Source organism: Mustelus asterias, chromosome 1 (genome assembly GCF_964213995.1).
Source record: "Mustelus asterias chromosome 1, sMusAst1.hap1.1, whole genome shotgun sequence".
NCBI lineage: Eukaryota > Metazoa > Chordata > Chondrichthyes > Carcharhiniformes > Triakidae > Mustelus > Mustelus asterias.
This window is the reverse complement of record NC_135801.1, coordinates 157,541,318-157,563,042: the sequence shown is the minus strand read 5'-3', so window position 1 is coordinate 157,563,042 and position 21,725 is coordinate 157,541,318. Positions and strand designations below refer to the sequence as shown.

General features: G+C 40.5%; 1 protein-coding gene across 3 annotated transcripts in view; it reads right to left on the bottom strand.

Annotated features, from left to right (window-relative positions):
• zfr (zinc finger RNA binding protein) overlaps positions 1–21,725 on the bottom strand; it is an 88,555-nt gene that overhangs the window by 9,235 nt on the left and 57,595 nt on the right. Inside the window, exons 13-18 of one of the 3 annotated variants that reach the window (XM_078221532.1) lie at positions 17,976–18,114; positions 16,640–16,842; positions 14,180–14,348; positions 7,815–7,956; positions 2,668–2,765; positions 1,674–1,769 (exon numbers count right to left, since the gene is read on the bottom strand). In XM_078221532.1, the coding sequence (XP_078077658.1) occupies positions 1,674–1,769; positions 2,668–2,765; positions 7,815–7,956; positions 14,180–14,348; positions 16,640–16,842; positions 17,976–18,114 (847 nt within the window). The remainder of the gene's footprint in view (positions 1–1,673; positions 1,770–2,667; positions 2,766–7,814; positions 7,957–14,179; positions 14,349–16,639; positions 16,843–17,975; positions 18,115–21,725) is intronic. The other 2 variants (XM_078221541.1, XR_013498857.1) reach the window with 2 other exon arrangements.

The window sequence follows — 21,725 nt, the reverse complement described above, 5'->3', positions numbered from 1 at the left end:
AAAGACATACTGGTTTGGTGCATTGGCCATACTACAGTCTCCCTCAGTATACTTGGAACAGGCGCTGGAATGTGGCGACGAGGGGATTTTCACAGTAATTTCACTGCAATGTTAATATAAAGTTTATTTATTGATCACAAGTAAGCTTATAAACTTCAATCTATGCCTCAATTGATAAATGGGAGTTTGCTCTGTGCAAGAACATAAGAAATAGGAGCAGGAGTAGGCCATCTAACCCCTCGAGCCTGCCCCGCCATTCAATAAGATCATAGCTGATCTGAAGTGGATCAGTTCCACTTACCCGCCTGATCCCCATAACCCCTAATTCCCTTACCGATCAGGAATCCATCTATCCGTGATTTAAACATATTCAACGAGGTAGCCTCCACCACTTCAGTGGGCAGAGAATTCCAGAGATTCACCACCCTCTGAGAGAAGAAGTTCCTCCTCAACTCTGTCCTAAACTGACCCCCCTTTATTTTGAGGCTGTGCCCTCTAGTTCTAGTTTCCTTTCTAAGTGGGAAGAATCTCTCCATCTCTACCCTATCCAGCCCCTTCATTATCTTATAGGTCTCTATAAGATCCCCCCCTCAGCCTTCTAAATTCCAACGAATACAAACCCAATCTGCTCAGTCTCTCCTCATAGTCAACACCCCTCATCTCTGGTATCAACCTGGTGAACCTTCTCTGCACTCCCTCCAAGGCCAATATATCCTTCCGCAAATAAGGGGACCAATACTGCACACAGTATTCCAGCTGCGGCCTCATCAATGCCCTGTACAGATGCAGCAAGACATCTCTGCTTTTATATTCTATCCCCCTTGCGATATAGGCCAACATCCCATTTGCCTTCTTGATCACCTGTTGCACCTGCAGACTGGGTTTTTGTAAATTAATGAAAGCAAGAAATCTCACAACACCAGGTTAAAGTCCAACAGGTTTATTTGGCAGCACTAGCTTTCAGAGTCTCAGGCTCCTTCATCAGGTGATGAAAGAGCCTGAGACTGCGAAAGCTAGTGCTGCCAAATAAACCTGTTGGACTTTAACCTGGTGGTATGAGACTTCTTACTGTCCTTAACCCAGTCCAGCGCCAGCATCTCCACATCATAAATTAATGACTACATTTCAAAAGTACTTCACTGGACTGAAAAGCACTTTCAGATGTCCAATGGTCTGTTAAAACGCAAGTTTTTATTTTAACCCTTGAGCTCCTTCCCCTCTACATGCTGAGAGCAAAGTTTTTCCATGTAATATAGAGCTGTTTCATCACCCTGAATGGAATGGAATTAATTCTGGGTACACCTGAATAAGGCTGAAGAAATTTATGGCACTGCATGTTCCAGAGAAATTCTATTTTTATTATTTTTTCATGGGATGTCACTATTTGAAATGCAAATCTGCATAAACGTGTTCTGGTGTTTGTCAGCTACAAAGAAACTTTTAGTTTAATTAGGCCATATTTAGATTTTCAAAATTATAACTGCCAGCTAAAGATATCCTATATTAGGATAACCAACCAGGTCGTTCTTGTAAGTATTTTATGACATTCTTTTATTGCTACAAATGGATGCTATTCTGTGTTATTAGTATTTTCCCTTAACCCTATCAAAGTCAAGCAGGGTCACATGAAGTACTTTTATGCATTTAACTAAACAAATGATAGCGGCACTCACCCAGCTCGGCAATTCTCCCCAGGTTGGTACACGCTGGCAGAGATCACGAAGGATGCGAATAATAATCACACAAGATTGCAAGCCATTGGCCCTAGCCTAGAGCAGAAACAAGAATCTAAGTCACGTGAACATTAACAAGTCTCCAGGCTAGAGACAAGATAATGGGAAAAACACTGCTGCTTCAAAACAAAATCTTGTAAAGATGGTGGATTAATTGAAAAAATATATCCAGCACTTTACTCATGAGCCTACTCTCTACAGCAGAATTTTTCTGTTCTGTGGAAGAAACGGGGGTCAAAGTACACAGCAGAAACAGGAAGAAGCTGGCCTAGCTCATCTTCCTGGCCTCTTGAGAACTTCTTGTCCCTCCTTTGTATGTCAAAAGAACACAGAATTTATACTGAAAAGTCCACAATTACACAGAAGTTAAATTAAAAGGATCAATATAAATCACGGAACACAGAGTAGGTTGCGTGTTCTTACTGCGTATTTGCCACGCTGCAAACTCACAGTAAGTTAGAGCAACTACTCTGCCTCCCACGCAACAACACAAACATTAAATTTCCAAAATAAAATTATAAATGGAGAAAGTGAAGAAAAGTTTATAAAAGCTAAGCATAAAGCATTACAAATTCCCTTTTAAAAGCGGGTTAAAACTGCAGCCTTATGGAACAATTACATCAACACAATACTGATAAAGTGCAAACATTATGTAAAGCGACACAAGGATGCCTCATGCTACAGTCAATGACCAGAAAAAAAGTTAATGAACAATTTAAAAACTTTAAACAATAGAAAAGAAAATTTTTTTAAAAACTGAAAAAAGTATAAATCAAAAATATTTTTCCTGGTCACTTTTAGGCAAAGGCACGATCAATGTAGGCAGCCTTGGGAATATTAGGTTTACTATGTAGTAGCTCATTTTCATGGAAAAGTCATAAACTCAATTATCTCTCATAAGGCTACAAGAAGAAAGTAAAATGATGTTCCGAACCTGGAACCACTTAGCGTGGCGTAGAGCAGCCAGAGCGTCAAGGCATTTTTGCCTGTCCAAGACGTCCGGTGGATCTTTCACCATAACCGAGGTTACATCTAAAATGGATCGAATTGGCAAAGTGCAGTGAGGAATGGGTGTTTGACCAGGTAGGCATGTCATTTCAGAAACATAGCCATACTGCCACACATACTACCCAAAACTGACCTTTCATGAGGGAATTATTGATACTTTTAAGAATCCAATGAATTCCAATTAAATGCATTATTATACTTGAGTTTTTTTGATGTCTCAAGTAACTCAACAAGCATGAAGTTTGATTTTTAAAGACATATTTAAAAACGGCCAGTGTAACCATACAAAGAAAGACTCTGCTTCGATTATTAGTTTGTCCTAAAGTACAAAGGAGGACTAGTAGCCACACTTCACCAGCCAATTCAGAACATATAATAGAAGGGCCTCCAGAAATCCATGTAGAGAATTAAGAATGGAAGAATCTTGTGAACTTGAAATGGTCAATTGACAAGGTATATATTTTAATTAGTTCACGCGCATTTCATCTTTATTGCTTTGCTGGAAGGAATTTACTTTAAAGCCATTGTACATAAATGTTTAAAATTGCACCTAAACTGGAGTTTCCGTTCAATGCCAGTTACCATATATTACAATAATCATGCAGTACATGATGGACTAGAAAAATAACTAGGTAACTAAGAAATAGGAATAGTGGGCTATTCGAACTTCTAGCCTGCACCTCCAAACATTAAGGTCATGGCTGGTCTGATTTGTGGTCTTAACCACTTCCCTGCCTGCCCCATAACCCTCAACTCCTTTGTTGATCAAAAATCTGTCTAACTCAGCCTCAACTATATTCAATGGCCCCACCTCCACTGCTCTCTAGAGAAGAGAATGCCAAAGACTAAAAACCCTAAAAAAAAATCCACATCTCTGTCTTAAAAGGGAGACTCCTTAATTTTAAACTACGCTCCCCAGTTCTAAATTCCCCCACATGGGGCAACAACTTGCCAGGCTAACTGGCCTCTAGTTTCTCCTTTTTTTGAATAAAAATGTTCACATGTATGTGGTTTTCTAACCCTCAGACATTTCTGGGGTATTTTCTAAGATTACAACAATTCATCTCTGCAGCCACTTGTTTTAAGACCATAGGATGATGGCCATCAGGACCAAGGGATTTGTCAGATACTTCAGAATCTTACATGTTTCACTAAGATCACCTCTCAGTCTTCTGAACTCCACTGAGTATAGGCTTAACATACTCAACCACTTCTCATAAGACAACCCCTTCATCCCAGGAATCAGCCAAGTGAACCTTCTCTAAACTGCTTCCAATGTAATTATATCCCTCAAGTGAGACCAAAGCTGTACAGAGTACTTCAAATGCTCAAACTGTGGCAAGACTTCCCATATTCCATTCCCCTTGCAATTAATGCCAGCATTCCATGTCTTCCCAATCACTTGCTGCATCTGTATGCTAGTTTTCTGTGATGCACATACAGGGACACATAAATCCCTCCATACCACAGACTTCTGCAGTCTCGCTCCATTTAAGTAATATTCTGCTTTTCTTCCTGTCAAAGTGGACAAGCTTACAATTTCCCACATTATGCTCCATCTACCAAGTTTTTGCCTACTCACTTAACCCATCTATATCCCTTTGCAGACTTTGTATCCTCCTCAACTTGCTTTCCAACCTATTGTTATGTCATCAGCAAATTTAGCTTAACCCAAGTCATTAATGTAGGCTTTAAACAGATGAGATTCCAGCACTAATCCCTGCAGCACTCCACTAGTTAGCTTATCAACCCAAAAGCAACTCATTTATCCCAACTCTCTGCTTCCTGTTAACTAACCAATTCCATATTCATGCTAATATGTGACTCCAACATCACAAGTTCTTATTCTCTCTAATAACCTTTTATGTGCTGCCTTATTGAATATCTTTTGTAATTTCAAATACACTACAACTACTGGTTCCTCTTTATTCATCATGCTTGTTATATCCTCAAAGAACTCAAACAAATTAGTCAAATACAATTTCCCTTTCACAAAAACATGTTGACTCTGTCTGATAGTATTATGAATTTCTAAACATTTTGCTACAACCTCATTAATGGATTCAAGCATTTTCCCCATGACATCCATTCGGCTAACTGGCCTCTAGTTTCTCCTTCCTTTTTTGAATAAAAATGTTCACATGTATGTGGTTTTCTAACCCTCAAACATTTCTGGGGTATTTTCTAAGATTACAACAATTCATCTCTGCAGCCACTTGTTTTAAGACCATAGGATGAAGGCCATCAGGACCAAGGGATTTGTCAGATTTTAGTCCCAATAGTTTACCCAGTACCATTTCCCTCATTTGTGTTTTACATTCCTCTCTTCTTTCCCTCTTGATTTTCTATTATTCTTGAGATACTTTGTGTCTTCTACAACGTAAACTGATGTAAAATATCTGTTCAACACTTCCACTATTTCCTTGTTTCACCATTATTAAATTCCCAGTCTCACCCACTAAGGGACCAATGGTAATTCTAGCTACTCCTCTGACTGGTCATTATATTTCCAGCTAGCTTTCTCATGATATACTATATATTTGTTGTATGTGAAAATAAATATCTCAAGTTGAAAAAAAATTACAGTCAGCCCTGTCAATACTCTTGATTTTAAAAAACTTCCCTAAAATATCTTGCATTCAGGGTAAAGTGAAGGATCAAAATGAGAGAAAAAAACTAACCCGACAAATACAGCACACGAGATGGGGGTATGTACTGTCATTATTGGATATAATGCAGAGGCATGTCCATATTAACTGGCATTGAAAGAGAACAACCTACCAAGTCAGCTTAACTTTGTTTCCAAACTAATTATCTTATGATTTATGGCCTCAGATCCAAAAGCAGTTTCAACTGTAAGATTTACTGATTTTTTTTTGCCAGTTGATTGGAAAATTAGATTAAGCCTCTTCAGTTTATTAACAGTTTTAGTTTAAATCATATACTTAGGAGAGCCATAAAGTCATCAATAGAGGTTGTAAGCCATTTAGGTAAATTGCATAGTCAACATTTAATGCAGCATAATTTACCACATTTAAATACATAATACTTGAATTATTAAAAAGGGAATCTGCAAAATTAACATTTTGGAATTGAGTGATGGAATGAGTGTATGCCTTATTGTTCTAAAGCACATCTGGCAAAAATTTCACTAATTAGTCAATTTAAACAGAAATTGTTCATGAATATACTGAAAATCTGGATCAGTAATTAAGGACTCTTGGAAGTCCAGAGAGGCAGATTATGGTAGTTTTATGAGATGACTTTGATCCTCAGTTCAAATGAAATGACAGTGATTTTACCCCAACGCTCTTGCAGCTATGCTTTATGTGCAAACTTGTGTTATTTGTTTAAATGACTGGCATTTAATATTATTTTCATGCTACTAGGCAAGGGGAAGAAAGTGATACTCCAACTTGGAGGTGTTACAAACCAGTATTTGGAAACTGAAATTTTACCAGCAGGAATAATTGATGATTGCTGAACTGCTTTTAAAAATGAATTTTTGTGGCCCCGCTAAAGTTTCATAGAAACAATTATCATTTGTATTTAAGCAGCGTCAAACTAAGTCAAAGAAAGCAGGAAAGGAAATGGAATTCTGCAAGAACACTTAAGAGATAGACCGATACCACATATCTGGCAGTATATGTAATGCTGGCATAACATACCAGACATTTCCTTATAAACAAACCTCTGAAAGTAATTTGGATGCCTTTAGTTTGGAATCTATACAATTATAGAAATTGAATTCTTACATTAGAACTTCAATTAAATGCAATTTTGTTGGAAAGGGCATTGTGAAAGCAATTTACTTCATTTTAATGAAAGCAAAAACATCGGATACCAACACTAAGTGGCATTGTTCGATCTCTAGATACATTTTATATATAAGCAAGGCTGGAGTGGCCCCAGTCCATCCAACAACTGTGTGGCAGGTGTGGCTAAGCTCTTACAAAAACCTTGGTCAAAAATCCTTCCGATGACGTGGCAGCAGCCCCTGAGAGGATTCGATTCTTGCTGTTGATGCTAGAAGGCTTTGGACTGAATCCATGAGCTATGGATAGATAAAAACAACCATCTTGCTGGAAATCTATATCCCAACAAAGGTCACAAGTAAGTTATTGCAGAGTCAACACCAGCAAAACACGCAGACTCAAACTGGCGGCAGTCTAACAATTATGGGATTTTTTTCATTACACCCATTTCCCTCATCCATCAGAGATTCCTCTCGCAAAGCCTTCATTAGTAGTAGTTTAGTAACTCCCCCAAGGATTTTCTGAAAGCTTAAAATGAAATCTGGCATTTTACATCACATGGGCTCTAAAATTCGATTAAACTCAAGAATCTTGAGCTGTTTTTCCAAATCAGAATCAACATAAAATTTGTTATTGAGTCATTTAAGTGTTTTTATACAAGACATTACTTCAGTGCCTGGGTTTTACCTTTTGCTCCAAATTAAATATTTTTAAGCAGTATTTATTACTGTTAAAGCTTTGGTTTATGTTTTCAAGAGAGAAACATTCAGCTTTACAGTTGTATGTATGTCAGCAACTCAAAAATAATAAGATGCTTCAGCAAATAATTATAGAGTTAATTAGTACTCCACAGGCCATTTACCAGTTATTTAACATCTTGGTTTGAACATTGTAGGATATAAAGTGTTTGTCACATCTAGTAAGATTTTCCAGACAGCAAATCTGAATTTAAGAGCCCTGTTCTGTTTTAAGGAATCTTATGAATGTCAAAAAAGTTTAAAAATATGAACACCAGCACACTTGGAAATTACATTACAAAATATTCTTAAGAATACAGGATTCAGCTTGCACTCAGGGGAGCTATATGTTGAATACCAAGGGACCTCAGAATAGTGAGTTCTACAACACTTTCCTTTACTATCACACAGGCAACTTCACATTTTGCACACGCTAACATGCTTTGAATTCCACTTTCTTTCAAGTCTCTTATATACTGAAAAGTGTCATAGAGTAACTCCTAGGGCCCATTGGCATCTGAAGATAGCAGGAAGAAAACAGAAGAGAGAAGCAGACAAGTAAAGAATCTTAGACTTCCAACCTCCATCCCTCATGTTCTCCTCTCTAATGACCGGGGATGTAAGTGTGATGGTGACTTGCATTTTTGGTTCCGTATACGAAGTAAGAATTATGGCCGAGTCAGGTACACAGCACTTCACTTCATATTTCTCAGGAGTGGTTGCCTGTAATTAGATTTTTAAAAATTAGCTAGAAAATGCTGCCCTGCCATAAAGTCCAGCATTACATTCAAAACAGAAATATAAAATGCAGGAAATACACAATCAGGATCTATAAAGAGAAACCAAATGAATGTTTTTATTCTTTACAGATGCTGAAATTTGCTAATTTCTAGGAAACTTCTGTTTGACATTCCCAGCATTTCTAATTTTTCCATTGTGGTAGTGCAGCAGAGCACGATACATGGCAGTTGAGCGAGAGTTTGGGAGCATGCAGTGTCAGGTCGAGAGCACGAAGCAGTGGCTGAATGAGTCCAAACTCATGTTCTGCAGAGATGGAATGCGAGTCCAATCTCATATTACAGTGGTTCCAGGGCGGCGGTTGAGCTCCGACAGTTGAGCAACAGCAAGTTAAGAAAAATGCCCCTTTTTGACTTTTGACCCAGAGACTGAACACTAGATATATTGAAAGACTGCTACTTCTTCACTGCTAATGAAATTACAGGAGAAGATGAGCAAAATCTTATTTGAAATTAACTTCCCCAGAAACTCCGGTCTTTTCACCAGCTCGTAGCTTTGGTTTAGAATCATTATAACTCCAGACTGTCCATTTCTATCATCACGCAGCGTTTTAAGTTTAACTCTGATGTAAGTGACCCAGGAGTGTCAAATGTGACATGTACGGCAAGACTGAGAAAATTGGCTGAGCCATGCAAATTTGAACCTTCGCTAAGTGACACGATGCAAGACAGGTTAGTTTGCGCTATAAATAACTTACAAACATACACAAAAAAAATTACTGGTAGAAGAAACCATGGAAATAGCTCAGGTGATTGGGAGTGTGGAAAGAGGCAAGTCGATTTACAGTGCGTGCACACAGGCGAGGTGAATCAGCTATAGTGCAAAATTCTGGCAAGTCGAGAAGACAAGCAGAAGAGACAGAACAGAATTCCAATGAGCAAGGCAGGTGGCAGAAGAAAAACAAAATGGGTCAACAAACCAGAAATTCTGACGAATGTCATAAGTATAAGTTCTGGGATTCTATCTGTTTCAGTTGCAGTTGGAGAAGCCACATCCGAATTAAGTGTCAAGTCAAACAGATTATAACTGGATTAAACAAAGAAAGAAACCTGGACTCCAGTGTACAATTTAGAAGAGGAATCGGAGATATTCTATAGGTATGTCAGGAGTAAAAGAATGACTAGGGTAAGATTAGGGCCAGTCAAGGACAGTAGTGGGAAGTTGTGCGTGGAGTCTGAAAAGATAGGAGAGGCGCTAAATGAATATTTTTCGTCGGTATTCACACTGGAGAGGGACAGTGTTGTCGAGGGGAGTACTGAGATGCAGGCTGTTGGACTGGATGGGATTGATGTTCATAAGGAGGAGGTGTTAGCAATTCTGGAAAGGGTAAAAATAGATAAGTCCACTGGGCCGGACGGGATTTATCCTAGGATTCTCTGGGAGGCTAGAGGGGAGATTGCAGAACCTTTGCTTTGATCTTTGTGTCGTCATTGTCTACAGGAACAGTGCCAGAAGACTGGAGGATAGCAAATGTTGTCCCCTTGTTCAAGAAGGGGAGTAGGGACAACCCTGGTAATTATAGACCGGTGAGCCTTACTTCTGTTGTGGGCAAAGTATTGGAAAGGATTATAAGAGATAGGATTTATAATCCCCTAGAAAGGAATAATTTGATTAGGGATAGTCAGCACGGTTTTGTGAAAGGTAGGTCGTGCCTCACAAACCTTAGAGTTCTTTGGTAAGGTGACCAAAGAGGTGGATGAGGGTAAAGCGGTTGATGTGATGTATATGGATTTCAGCAAAGCGTCTGATAAGGTTCCCCACGGTAAGCTTTTGCAGAAAATACGGACACATGGGATTGAGGGTGATTTAGTGGTTTGGATCAGGAATTGGCTAGCTGTAAGAAAACAGAGGGTGGTGGTTGATGGGAAATATTCATCCTGGAGTTCAGTTACTAGTGGTGTACCGCAAGGATCTGTTTTGGGGTCGCTGCTGTTTGTCATTTTTATTAATGACCTGGATGAGGGCGTGGAAGGATGGATTAGTAAATTTGCGGATGACACTAAAGTCGGTGGAGTTGTAGACAGTGTGGAGGGAAGTGGCAGGTTACAGAGGGACATAGATAAGCTGCAGAGCTGGGCTGAGAGGTGGCAAATGGAGTTTAATGCGGATAAGTGTGAGGTGATTCACCTTGGAAGGAGTAACAGGAATACAGAGTACTGGGCTAATGGTAAGATACTTGGTACTGTGGATGAACAGAGGGATCTGGGTGTCCATGTGCATAGATCCCTGAAAGTTGGCACCCAGGTTGATAGGGTTGTTAAGAAGGCGTACGGTGTGTTAGCTTTTATTGGTAGAGGGATTGAGTTTCGGAGCCAGGAGGTCATGCTGCAACTGTACAAAACTTTGGTGCGGCTGCATTTGGAGTATTGCGTACAGTTCTGGTCGCCGTATTATAGGAAAGATGTGGAAGTATTGGAAAGGGTGCAGAGGAGATTTACCAGGATGTTGCCTGGTATGGTGGGAAAATCGTATGAGGAAAGGCTGAGGGGCTTGAGGTTGTTTTCGTTAGAGAGAAGAAGGTTAAGAGGTGACTTAATAGAGGCATACAAGATGATCAGAGGATTAGATAGGGTGGATAATGACAGCCTTTTTCCTCGGATGGTGATGGCTAGCACGAGGGGACATAGCTTTAAATTGAGGGGTGAGAGATATAGGACAGATGTTAGAGGTAGGTTCTTTACTCAGAGAGTAGTAAGGACGTGGAATGCCCTGCCTGCAGCAGTAGTGGACTCGTCAACATTAAGAGCATTCAAATGGTTATTGGATAAACATATGGATGATATTGGAATAGTGTAGATTAGAGGGGCTTTAGATTGGTTCCACTGGTCAGCGCAACATCGAGGGCCAAAGGGCCTGTACTGCGCTGTAATGTTCTATGTTCTATATATCAATTGAATATAGTAATAGTACCTTTGGTAAACAAGCAGCCACTAAGCATGCAAGTAGACATCGATGCTTCTGTTACCATCATTGGGGAGCAGACCTTTAAATACCTTCAAGGTGAAGCTCAACCCCTTAAGTTTAATTTAAAAGCTATATTGGTCACATATACAGGGGGAAACCCTAAAGATTTGGGAACTACATGTGCACCAGTGACTTATCAGCACCAGTCTACTCAACTACTGATCACTGTCGCAAAAGACTGGGGGCCTAGTATCATGGGATGAGATTGATTATGTCAAATAAAGCTAAATTGGCTAGATATCTTCAGTATATCTGATGGTAGTTTACAAGAGGTTCTAAAAAATACCCAAAGGTTGTTCAAAATTAATTAGGCAGAATTTGGGGCGTCAAGGCTAAAATTTACATTAATTGGATGCTACCCCAAAATCTTTTAGAGTTCGCCCAGTGCCTTATATCAAAAAGTCTAGACAAAACTTAAACATTTGGAAGAATTAGGAATGATTTGGCCAATACAGTCTTCTGAATGGGCTGCCCCCATCTTACCCGTACCAAAATCAGACAGGACTGTCCACATCGGGGGATGGGGGGAGGGAGGGGGAAGACAAGCTGGACAGATATCGAATTCCAAAAACTGAATATCTTCATGCAAAGCTCGTGGGAGGCCCATCATTTACAAAACTAGGCATGAGCCATGCCTATTAACAATTAGAATTAGATGAGGATTCAAGAAAATTTGTAACAATCAACACCCACAAAGGCTTATTTCAATGCACTCTTTTGGTGTGTCCTCAGCATGTGCTATTTTTCAACTCATCATAGAAAGTTTATTGCAAGACATATCCAAAGTAGTGATATACTTCATGATGTTTTAATAACAGGAGATTCCTCAGAAGAGAATTTGGCAAACCTTGAAGTGCTCAAGAGATTCAGAGTTGGGGGTGCAACTCAAAAAGGAGAAGTGTACCTTTCAGCCCACAAGGTCACTTACCTTGGATTTAAAGTCCATACCAAAGGGCTACAGCCCCTTGAAGAGAAAGTAAAAGCTATAAAAGAAGCACCTGCACCTAGAAAAACATACTGGCACCATTACACCTGCCTTAAAAAAAAAATCAATGATGGTATTGGAATGAATCACAAAAAGAAGCTTTCGAGAAAGTTAAATTTGCTTTACAATCTTCAGATTTACTAGTCCATTTCAATCCAAAATGAGAAGTAATCCTAACATCTGATGCTTCACCAGTTGGCAAGAAATAGTGTTAGTTCTCAACTTCTTTGATAAGCAAGGCAAATGGGGAATTGAAGACCCAGTCCTGTCCAGAGTAAAGCAGATAGTGTTCCATGGATGGCACCTCGACATGTCTGAGCAATTCAAACCTTTCCAGTTCCGCAAAGACGAACTGAGCTGTGAGGACGGAGTGCTACTGTGGGGGTCTAGAGTACTAGCTCCTGGCCCAGCAAGAGGAATGTTACCCCAATGCTCACCCAGGTCAAAATAAAATGAAGATACTTGCAGGAAAGCCAGGTGGCCAGGCATTGATATTGAAAAATCTAGTAAAGCATTGTGATCAATGCCAAGAGCAACAAATACTGCCTCCTTTGGCTCACTTGCAACCAGGAGTAGCCTGGTTGACCTTGGGCACAGTTACCTGTGGATTTCAAAGGTCCTTTTATTGGCACTATGTTCCTAATTATTGTTGATACCCATTCCAAGTGGCTTGATATTGATGGAATGACAACAACACCATCCACAACGATCAAAAAACTACAACAAACCTTCGCTACGCATTGCCTGCCAGAAACATTGGTCTCTGATAATGGCACTGCCTTTACCGGAGCAGAGTTTCAGTAGTTTATGAAAAATAACATAATAAAATGTATGTGCACAGCACCCTATTATCCAGCCTCAAATGGCTTAGCAGAAAGAATTGTCCAGACTTTCAAGTCTGTAATGAATGAACAACTGGACGAACCGTTACAATTGAATCTTGCTAGATTCCTCCTCACTTCCAGGGCAACACCACACGTTACTATGGGAATATCCCCCACAGAGCTACTAATGGGGAGATGCCTCCATGCAAGATTGACTTGGTATTTGCAAATTTAGCGGAGAAGGTGGACATGAAACAAGGTGTACAAAAGGGATATCCCTATTCTGTCAAGGGTGATAGGTTACGCGAGGTAAATGACTTAGTATTCGTCAGGAACTTTAAATTTAGTCCAGTCTGGGTCCCTGGGGAAAACGTAACAAAAACAAACCTGGTTTCCTATCTGATTGTCCTCCAAGAAAGAAAAGTAAGGAAATATGTAGACCACATAAGGAAAAGAGAAACTAACATAATACAAATAGAGAAGAATAATCCAGAAGTATCTATCAATATTCCTTCAATAGTGCCAAGTTCAAGAGGACCACTTAATTCAGAGGAAGACACTTGTGTTGTTCCCATGGGACCTGGAACAGATGTCTGCACTAGCGCACATCCGGAAACTGCAAAACAACCGATTGTTACTCAAGACATTGCTACTTCAACTGAGGCAGATCCGGCCAGAGAGCCAAGATGTTCTCGGAGAATTAAGAAATCTCCCGATAGACTGTGTTACCCCAAACATTTTTAAAATAATTTTGTCTATTCTGTAAATAACTGCCTGTTCATAAATTAGTTTGTAAAGAACTTAAAGGGAGAGAGAGATGCGGTGGCACAGCACAGCGTGATATGCGGCAGTTGAGCGTGAATTCAGGTGTGAGGAACAGCGGTGGAGCGCAAGTCCAAGCGGTGGTTGAGCTCTGACAGTTGAACCTCAGTGGTTGAAGATTATGGAGATCTTTGTTATCCCCTTTTGTATATAGTTTGCTTTGAATAAATTATTCAATTACTTTCATCTGCCTAGTAATTGTAGAGCCTCGTAATTATCACATCCATCATTTCCTTTTATGAAAGGAGACAAAACAAGAGCTACCAAGTTTTTGTAGGAGTGGCACTTTTTACATTACAGTTGAAAATGAGAACTTTTCTATACCCCATTCTGCGAAAATATCAGCCTATTAACATTGAAAATTTATCAATTGGTTTATTTGCTGTGCTCAGAATTACTGCTAGTAAGCCACAGCTGTCTGCCAATTTCATAGTGAAATATGTATTATCTGCCAGTCTAACCCAGTCCAGTTGCTTCAATATTTAGGATTCAAATGGTGATAAAGGCATTTTTTAACCAATGACCAGTTTTGTTTTGAGTAAAAGTACCATACCGCAAGCTGCTTTGGCAAGTTCTCTGCAATTCGATTTAACAGTGTTCCAGTCGGTTTCTCTGCACAGAGCAGAACAAGGTTCACATTTTTGTCCCCACGTAACAGCAACCCTTTGGCAAGCACACCAACTCGCATTACACCTTTCAAAGCTCTCTGGCTATCATCTCTTCTGTAGAAAGTGTGAGTAGGAGAGAGAAAAAAATGCGAATCAAATTTCTATATTGTATTTCACAGTCACTAGTAACTTAGCAAAAGTTATGATCAAGTTCAAGACTAGGTGTCAAATCATATTTTCCTGCAGATTATACATTTTACCCCAAAAACTTTATATGTTCCTCTCCACAACAATGAATCTCCACCTTTTCCAGAAAACCTTGGTAAGAACTACAAGGTGTAGATTTTCTGATGGGACTGGAAACTTTTTTAAAATTTCTTTCTTGGGGTGCAGGCATTGCTGGCTAGGCCAGCATCTGTTACCCATCTTTAATTGCCCTGAACAGAGTGGGCTTGCTAGGTCACTATATACGGCAGTTAAGAGTCAACCACTGTCAACAAATTGAACCCATGGTTTTATAGAAACAATTACTTCTCCTGGAATTATTAATAGATTTGCATGCAGTGGATTGATGAAAATTTGGAGTTTTTTTTTACGGGGGGGGGGGAGAGAGAAAGCACAATCAAAAACAAATCATTGAATCATTCACTGCAAACCATTTATTTTCAGAGGCCGTTATAAAAATTGATATTGTCTATTATTCCACTATGAGCAACAACCAGTATGCTTTGAGAGAACATATCAAAATGCCATCAGCTCAAAAAGCAAATAGGGCAAAGTAATTACAGAAAGGCCTAGCAGTCACAAATTAAAAAGTTTAATATCAAATGATTTTAATCAGAAAATATACTAATAAATAAGGGTAAATAAAGTGAAATCACAATCAATGATTAAATTGACAATCATTTGTGGTAAAAAACTTGAGTGTTGCTGAAAAATTAGACATTTTGTCGAACCTTTCCATCTTGCACTCATCAGGACAATCGCAAGAACAGCAATGGCAAGGGAAAACAACAAATTGATACTATATGAGAAGAGAGTGCTAACTGGTTAGCACGTGGACACTTACCCTGGAAGGCTAAAACATCTCAAAAACTTGAACAACAGGTGAAGTTAGCTTTTTCATGTTGCTATGCAGGGTACTAGCTACTAACAGGATGCTGCCATCAAGCCAAAAATGATTTCTGCCTATCACACAAATGAGTAATGTGATATATGGATTTCAGTGCTGATGTGATGCTAGATATGTAGGCCGTACATCAAAGACTTGGGGATGATATCAAACAGCATGTTTCGTCTGCTGTTTGTAATGGACATGGTACAGATCGTACCCAAACAGCCCATGCTTCCAAAATTCAAACAGCGTCCAACATTATGATGCGGTGATTGGGCACTATATGCTAAATAATCCCCAGTATGCTAAGAATTACGCTGACATCATTTTATAATCAGTCGGAACAACAGTGTAGAGCATTTGTGCGTACTGGAAGCTACATACATACGACTCTGCTCTTTGCTGACAGAAAGAACGTATATACACATTGCACTTGTTTCAGCGAAACAGAATAAATGACAGCCATTCTCGGCAGTGCCTGGTTTAAATTTCGAGTAATGCTTGGCAGTTAACTGTTAGTCGCCATCAACTCATGCATTCTCCATGGCAATGCCTCTACCAGCACCCACTTGCCAACAAATCAACACTCATACAGTCTAAATTTGTTTTCCTTTACAATGGTATTCTTGCTATTACCCTGATATATGCAAGACAAAAAGCTTCCGACAAATGTGTCTTTTTTCAGCAATATATTAAATTATTCCCTATACTTTTTTTCCTATATGTTCATGGGACGCGAGCACAAATCACCTTCTTGAATCATAGCAATCTCTTTAGTGTAGATACTCCCACCAAACTGTTAGGAAGCTCAGGGATTTTGAACCAGTGACAATGAAGGAACATTAGGTGCATTAATAATTAACACTTTAGGTTTTAGACTAACAATTCAAAGTAAATCTGGCAGATAACTGTTCTTTGTACATCATTTTATATTGGAAAATACCACATCCCAACCAATCATAGAATCTCTATAATGCAGAAGTGGCCATTCTGCCCAGTACAGTCTGTACTGACTCACTGACAGAGCATCTTACCCAGACCCTGTCCCCTGCCCTATACCTATAACCCCATATATTTCCTATGGCTAATCCATCTAACCTACACATCTTGGTACACAATGGGCCAATTTAGCATGGTCAATCCATCTACCTTGCATATCTTTGGACTGGTTATTAATGGTTACAGGATATAAAGTTTGCATATGTCATGATAATTGAACGTGGTATCAAAGTTCTCACATTCTTCAAAGAGGTGTGCAGATATCAAAAGGTGCAACAATAAATTGCCATACCGATCTTTAATTGCATCTTTCTTCTCATCCTCTTTGTTCTTTGGTTTATCTTGTTCTGTGATGCAGTCGGACACGAGTTTAAGAGCACGTTCAGTATGTGAAACTATCTTCTGGACGGCCTGCAGTTCCTCCTCGGTTGGATAGATAGCAGCATGCTTTGTCATAACATAGCGATCATCCGATGAGTCTGGACGTCTGGGAGGCTAAGCAGAGGTGGAAGATCAGTGCCAAAATAAAACATTTCCTATGCAGCATATGCCAGTCTGTTACAAGTGCCGCATTCTATTACAACAGCCAGATTTTACCAGCTAGCGGTCAATAAATATACTTTAACCTTTATTTTCTCCCTTTCAAGTATCTTTTTTTCCCCCACTCGTGGGACATGGGTGTCGCTGGCTGACCAGCATTTATTGCCCATCCCTAGTTGCCCTTAAGATGGTGCTGAGCCACCTCTGCTGCAGTTCATGTACTGTGGGTTGACCCACAATGCCGCTAGGGAGGGAATTCCAAGATTTTGACCCAGCAACTGCAAAGGAACGGTGATTTATTTCCATGTCAGGATGGTGAGGGGCTTGGGAGAGGAACTTGCAGGTGGTGGCTTTCCCATCAATCTGCTGCCCTTGTCCTTCTAGATGGAAGTGGTTGGAGTTTGGAAGGTGCTGTCTAAGGATCTTTGGTGAATTGCTGCAGTGCATCTTGTGGATAGTACACACTGCTGCTACTGAGCGTCGGTGGTGGAGGGAGTGAATGTGGTGCCAATCAAGCAGGCTGCTCTGTCTGGATGGTGTCAAGCTTCTTGAGTGTTGTTGGAACTGCAAGTTGGGAATATTCCATCACACTCCTGACTTGTGCCTTGTAGATGGTGGACAGGCTTTGGGGAGTCAGGAGGTGAGTTACTTGCTGCAGTATTCCTCGCCTGTGACCTGCTCTTGTAGCTATTGTCTTTATGTGGCGAGTCCAGTTGAATTTCTGGTCAAAGGTAACCCCAAGGTTGTTGACAGTGGGGGATTCAGTGATGGTAACACCATCGAATATCTAAACCACAATCTATCTTTACCAAAAAACAATTGCTACAAGTATCAACTTATTCTATAGCTGCAGAAGCAGTGAGCAAAAGATGCAAAACTGATTGATCTTCCTTCACCTCAGTAGAAGTTCAAAACTTGCATGCAAAGGCAGGAAGGATATATTTCAATATGGATAACCAGTCCCAGATAATATACACAGATTATGAAATCTGTCCTTCTAATTCAGTAAACTCCAACTCATCTCAGTCCTCAAATGTAATATTTTTTATCTTATCAAATGAGTTTAATCTTCATGAAAGCCAACATACCAATGGACCCTGGGGCTGCATCATTCCTGGTCGAACACCAAGTAGACCGGGTGGATATCCATCAGCCATTCTGCGACGGTCATCCCAGTAATGATGTTCCTCTTCCATCCTCCTCCAGTAGATGTCCTCCTCATATCTCCTGAAGAAAACAAAAATCTTGCTCTTTAATCATCCTTCAAAAAAAAAACATATAAAAGCTATGGAAGTAAAAAGCTATGGAAGACATTCATCCCAAATATTCCAATCATTTGAAATACATTCATTCTATAGAAGATATCTTAAACTAAAGTCAATTAATGTGCTACATAATAATTTTGAGAATAGCTACACTAGGAGGGGGTGAGGTTGTTCTCAAAATATATTCATTTTCAGGCACACTTCGGCAAGGAACGAAATTCATTCAAGGTATCTATGATAATAACCAAGGTTCTGTCTGTCAGGACTGTTTGGATTGGTCAGTTTAAGTTGGTGGTGCCTGGCGCACACAGAAGTACGAGTGAAGAAGGATGAAGTGCGTGGCATGCTTTAAAATAAATTTGTTCCTGGGATGTGAACGCTGCCAAGGCCAGCATTTTGTGCCCATCTCTAACTGCCCTTGTGGTGATGGTGAGCCACTGCAGTCCTCCGGCTATAGGTGCAAAGTTCTGTTTGAAAGGAAATTGCAGGTTTTCCACCCAGCAAAAGGGAAGGAATGGTCATAAACAACTACACCTGATTTTAAGTAGTTCCAAATAAAGTAGTTTTGTTTCAAATTCTACCTGTCCCATTATAAAGTAATTGCAAACATAACCATATGCAAGGTTACTAGCTGGGGCTGAATCAATGAAAGAGCTATTTCCCCTATTCTAAAACTTTTGGTTTCACTTTTGCTCTCTTCCCCACCATCCAAAATGTTGGTACATGCTCCTCATTCTCCTGGATCCGCACTGAGATCTCTGCATGTTCCACAACGGCAATGGTGCCAGGGGAGAGGTAGGACCATTTGCACTTGACCCAGTAGCCCCGTGCTTCAATGTGTTTGCTGCCCATATCCTGTCAAAGGTTTGGAGAGTGCTGTTGAAGTAGCCTTGGCGCCTGCAGGGTGGGGGCGGATAGCGGTGGTGCCTGCAAGAGTGAGGTTTTAAAAAAAATTATTTCAATGGACATGGATGTTGCCTGCTGTTGCCCATCCTCAATTGTCCATGAGAAGTTGGTGGTGAGATGCCTTCTTGAACTGCTGAGGTGAATTTCTTGTATGTACACCCACAGTGCAGTCAGGGATTTTGACCCACTGGCACTGAAGGACCGGTAAAAAAATTGAAGGATGGTGTCTCTTGGAGGGGAACTTACAAGTGGTGATGTTTCTATGCAGCTGCTGCCCTTTTCCTTCTAGGTGGGAGAGGTCATGGGTTTAAATTGTGGTGACAATGGAGTCTTGGTGAGTTGCTGCAGTGCATTTTGTAGATGGTACACACACCAGTGATGGAGAGAGTGAATATTTTAATTGGTGAATGGGCACCAATTAAGCAGCCTACTCTGTGCTGGATGATGTCAGGCTTCTTGTGTTTTTAAGAGCTGCACTCACTCATCCAGGCAAGTGAAGAGTATGCCATCACACTCCTGAGTCATGCCTCATCATTGGTGGACAAGCTTTGAGGAGTCAGGAGATGAGTTTTGCTCCAGAGAATTTCCAGCATCTGACCTGCTCTTGTAGTCACAGTATTTATAAGGCTGGTCCAATTCAGCTTCTGGTCAAGGTAACCATCAGGATGTTGATAGTGAAGGATTCAGCCATGGTAATGCTGTTGAATGTCACGGAGAAATGGTTGGGTTTTCTCTTGTTGGAGAGGGACGATGCTTGGCACTTGTATGGCATAAATGTTACTTGTCACCCATCAGCCCAACCTTGAATGTTGTTCAGGTTTTTCTGCATATGGGCACTGACTGCTTCAGTGTCAGAGTTGTGAATGATGCTGAACATTGTGCAATCAGTGATCATCAAACATTCCCACTCCTGACCTTATGATGGAAGGAAGGTCATTGATGAAGTAGCAGTCACACTCACTCAGCTCTTCTGTTAAGGCTTGAAAGGTCAGGAGTTGGGAGGCCCTGGTAGAACAGGAACTAGGCATCAGTGAACTGGTTATTGCTGAGTAAGTGCCACTTGATAGCACAGTTGATGGTCCCTTGCATCACTTTGCTGAAACATGAGAGTGTTGGAGCAGTGAGTGACCAGACTTTTGAATGGACCTACCTCGCATTAAGTTGATCTTGCTCTACACCCTAGCTATGACTGTAACACTACATTCTGCACTCTCTCGTTTCCTTCTCTAGGTATGGTATGTTTTGCTGTATAGCGCACAAGAAACAATACTTTTCACTGTATACCAATATATGTGACAATAATAAATCAAGGTTGGATCTTCCTGCTTGTTGTGGCAGCACATACCTAGGCAGTTTCCCATATTGCTGGGCAGAAGTCAGTTCTGTAGCCGTGCTGGCATTCTATTCTATGATTCTACTGGAACAGCTAGACTAGGAGCGCAGCAAATTACACCTCTTTTTTTTTAAGATATGCCTGGTGCAGTTCCTGGCACACCCTCCTGTACTTTTCATTGAACCAAGTAGATCTCTCAGCTGTATGATAATGCTAAAGTGGGGATATGCTGGACCATGAGGTTGTAGATTGTGATTGCATTCAATTCTCATGCCAAGTCTGAGTTGGTAGATCTGCTCAAAATCTCGGCACACTTAATGCAATACAACACAATGGAGGCACAATACTGAGACAGACTGACTCCACAAGGACTGTGTGGTCACTCCTACCAATACTTTCATGGACAGATGCATCTGTGAAAGGTAGATTGGTGAGGATAAAGTAGGCTTTTCCCTCTTGTTGGTCCCCTCGCCACCTGCCGCAGAGCTGGTCTTGCAGCTATGTTCTTTAGGACTCAGTCTTCAGTCAGTAGTAGTGCTACTGAACTACTCTTGGATGATAGTGACGTTGAAGCCCCCACAGAATAGATTCTTTGCCCATGCCACCCTCAGTGTTTCTTTTAAGTGGTGTTCAACATGGAGAAAGACGGATTCATCAGCTATGGGGAGGATGGTAAGTGGTAATCAGCAGCATGTCTTTCCTTGCCCATGTTTGACCTGATTCCATGAGTAGTAGTAGAGGCGTGTACAATTTTGTCTTTTAAAAAGCATTTAGACAGTTACATGGGGAAGATGGGGATAGAGGGATATGGGTCAAACTCAAGCAATTGGGACTAGCATAGTGGTTTAAAAAAAAAGGGCAGCATGGACAAGTTGGGCTGAAAGGGTCTGTTTCCATGCTGTAAACCTTTATGACTCTATGTCATGTTCAGAGCCATGTTCAGAACACTCAGGACAACTCTTTCCTCACTGCATACCACCACCTCTGTGGGCCTGTCGTGTCAGTAGGACAGGACATACCCAGGGTTGGTGGTGGTGCTGTCTGCAGCATGTTATATAAAGTACGATTCTATGAGTACAACTATGCCAGACTGCTGCTTGACTAGTCTGAGGGACAGCTCTCCCAATTTACCACAGGCCCCCTGGTGTTCATAAGGAGGACTTTGCAAAGTTAACAGGACTGGGTTTGATGTTTTAGTTTCTACTATCTAGGCTGTTTCATCTGGTTTCTTTCCTTTTTGTAGACTTTGTAGTGATACAACAGAGTGGCTTGCTTGGCTATTTCAAAAGGTATTTAATCCAGACAAATGCGAGGTAATGCATTTTGGAGGATCA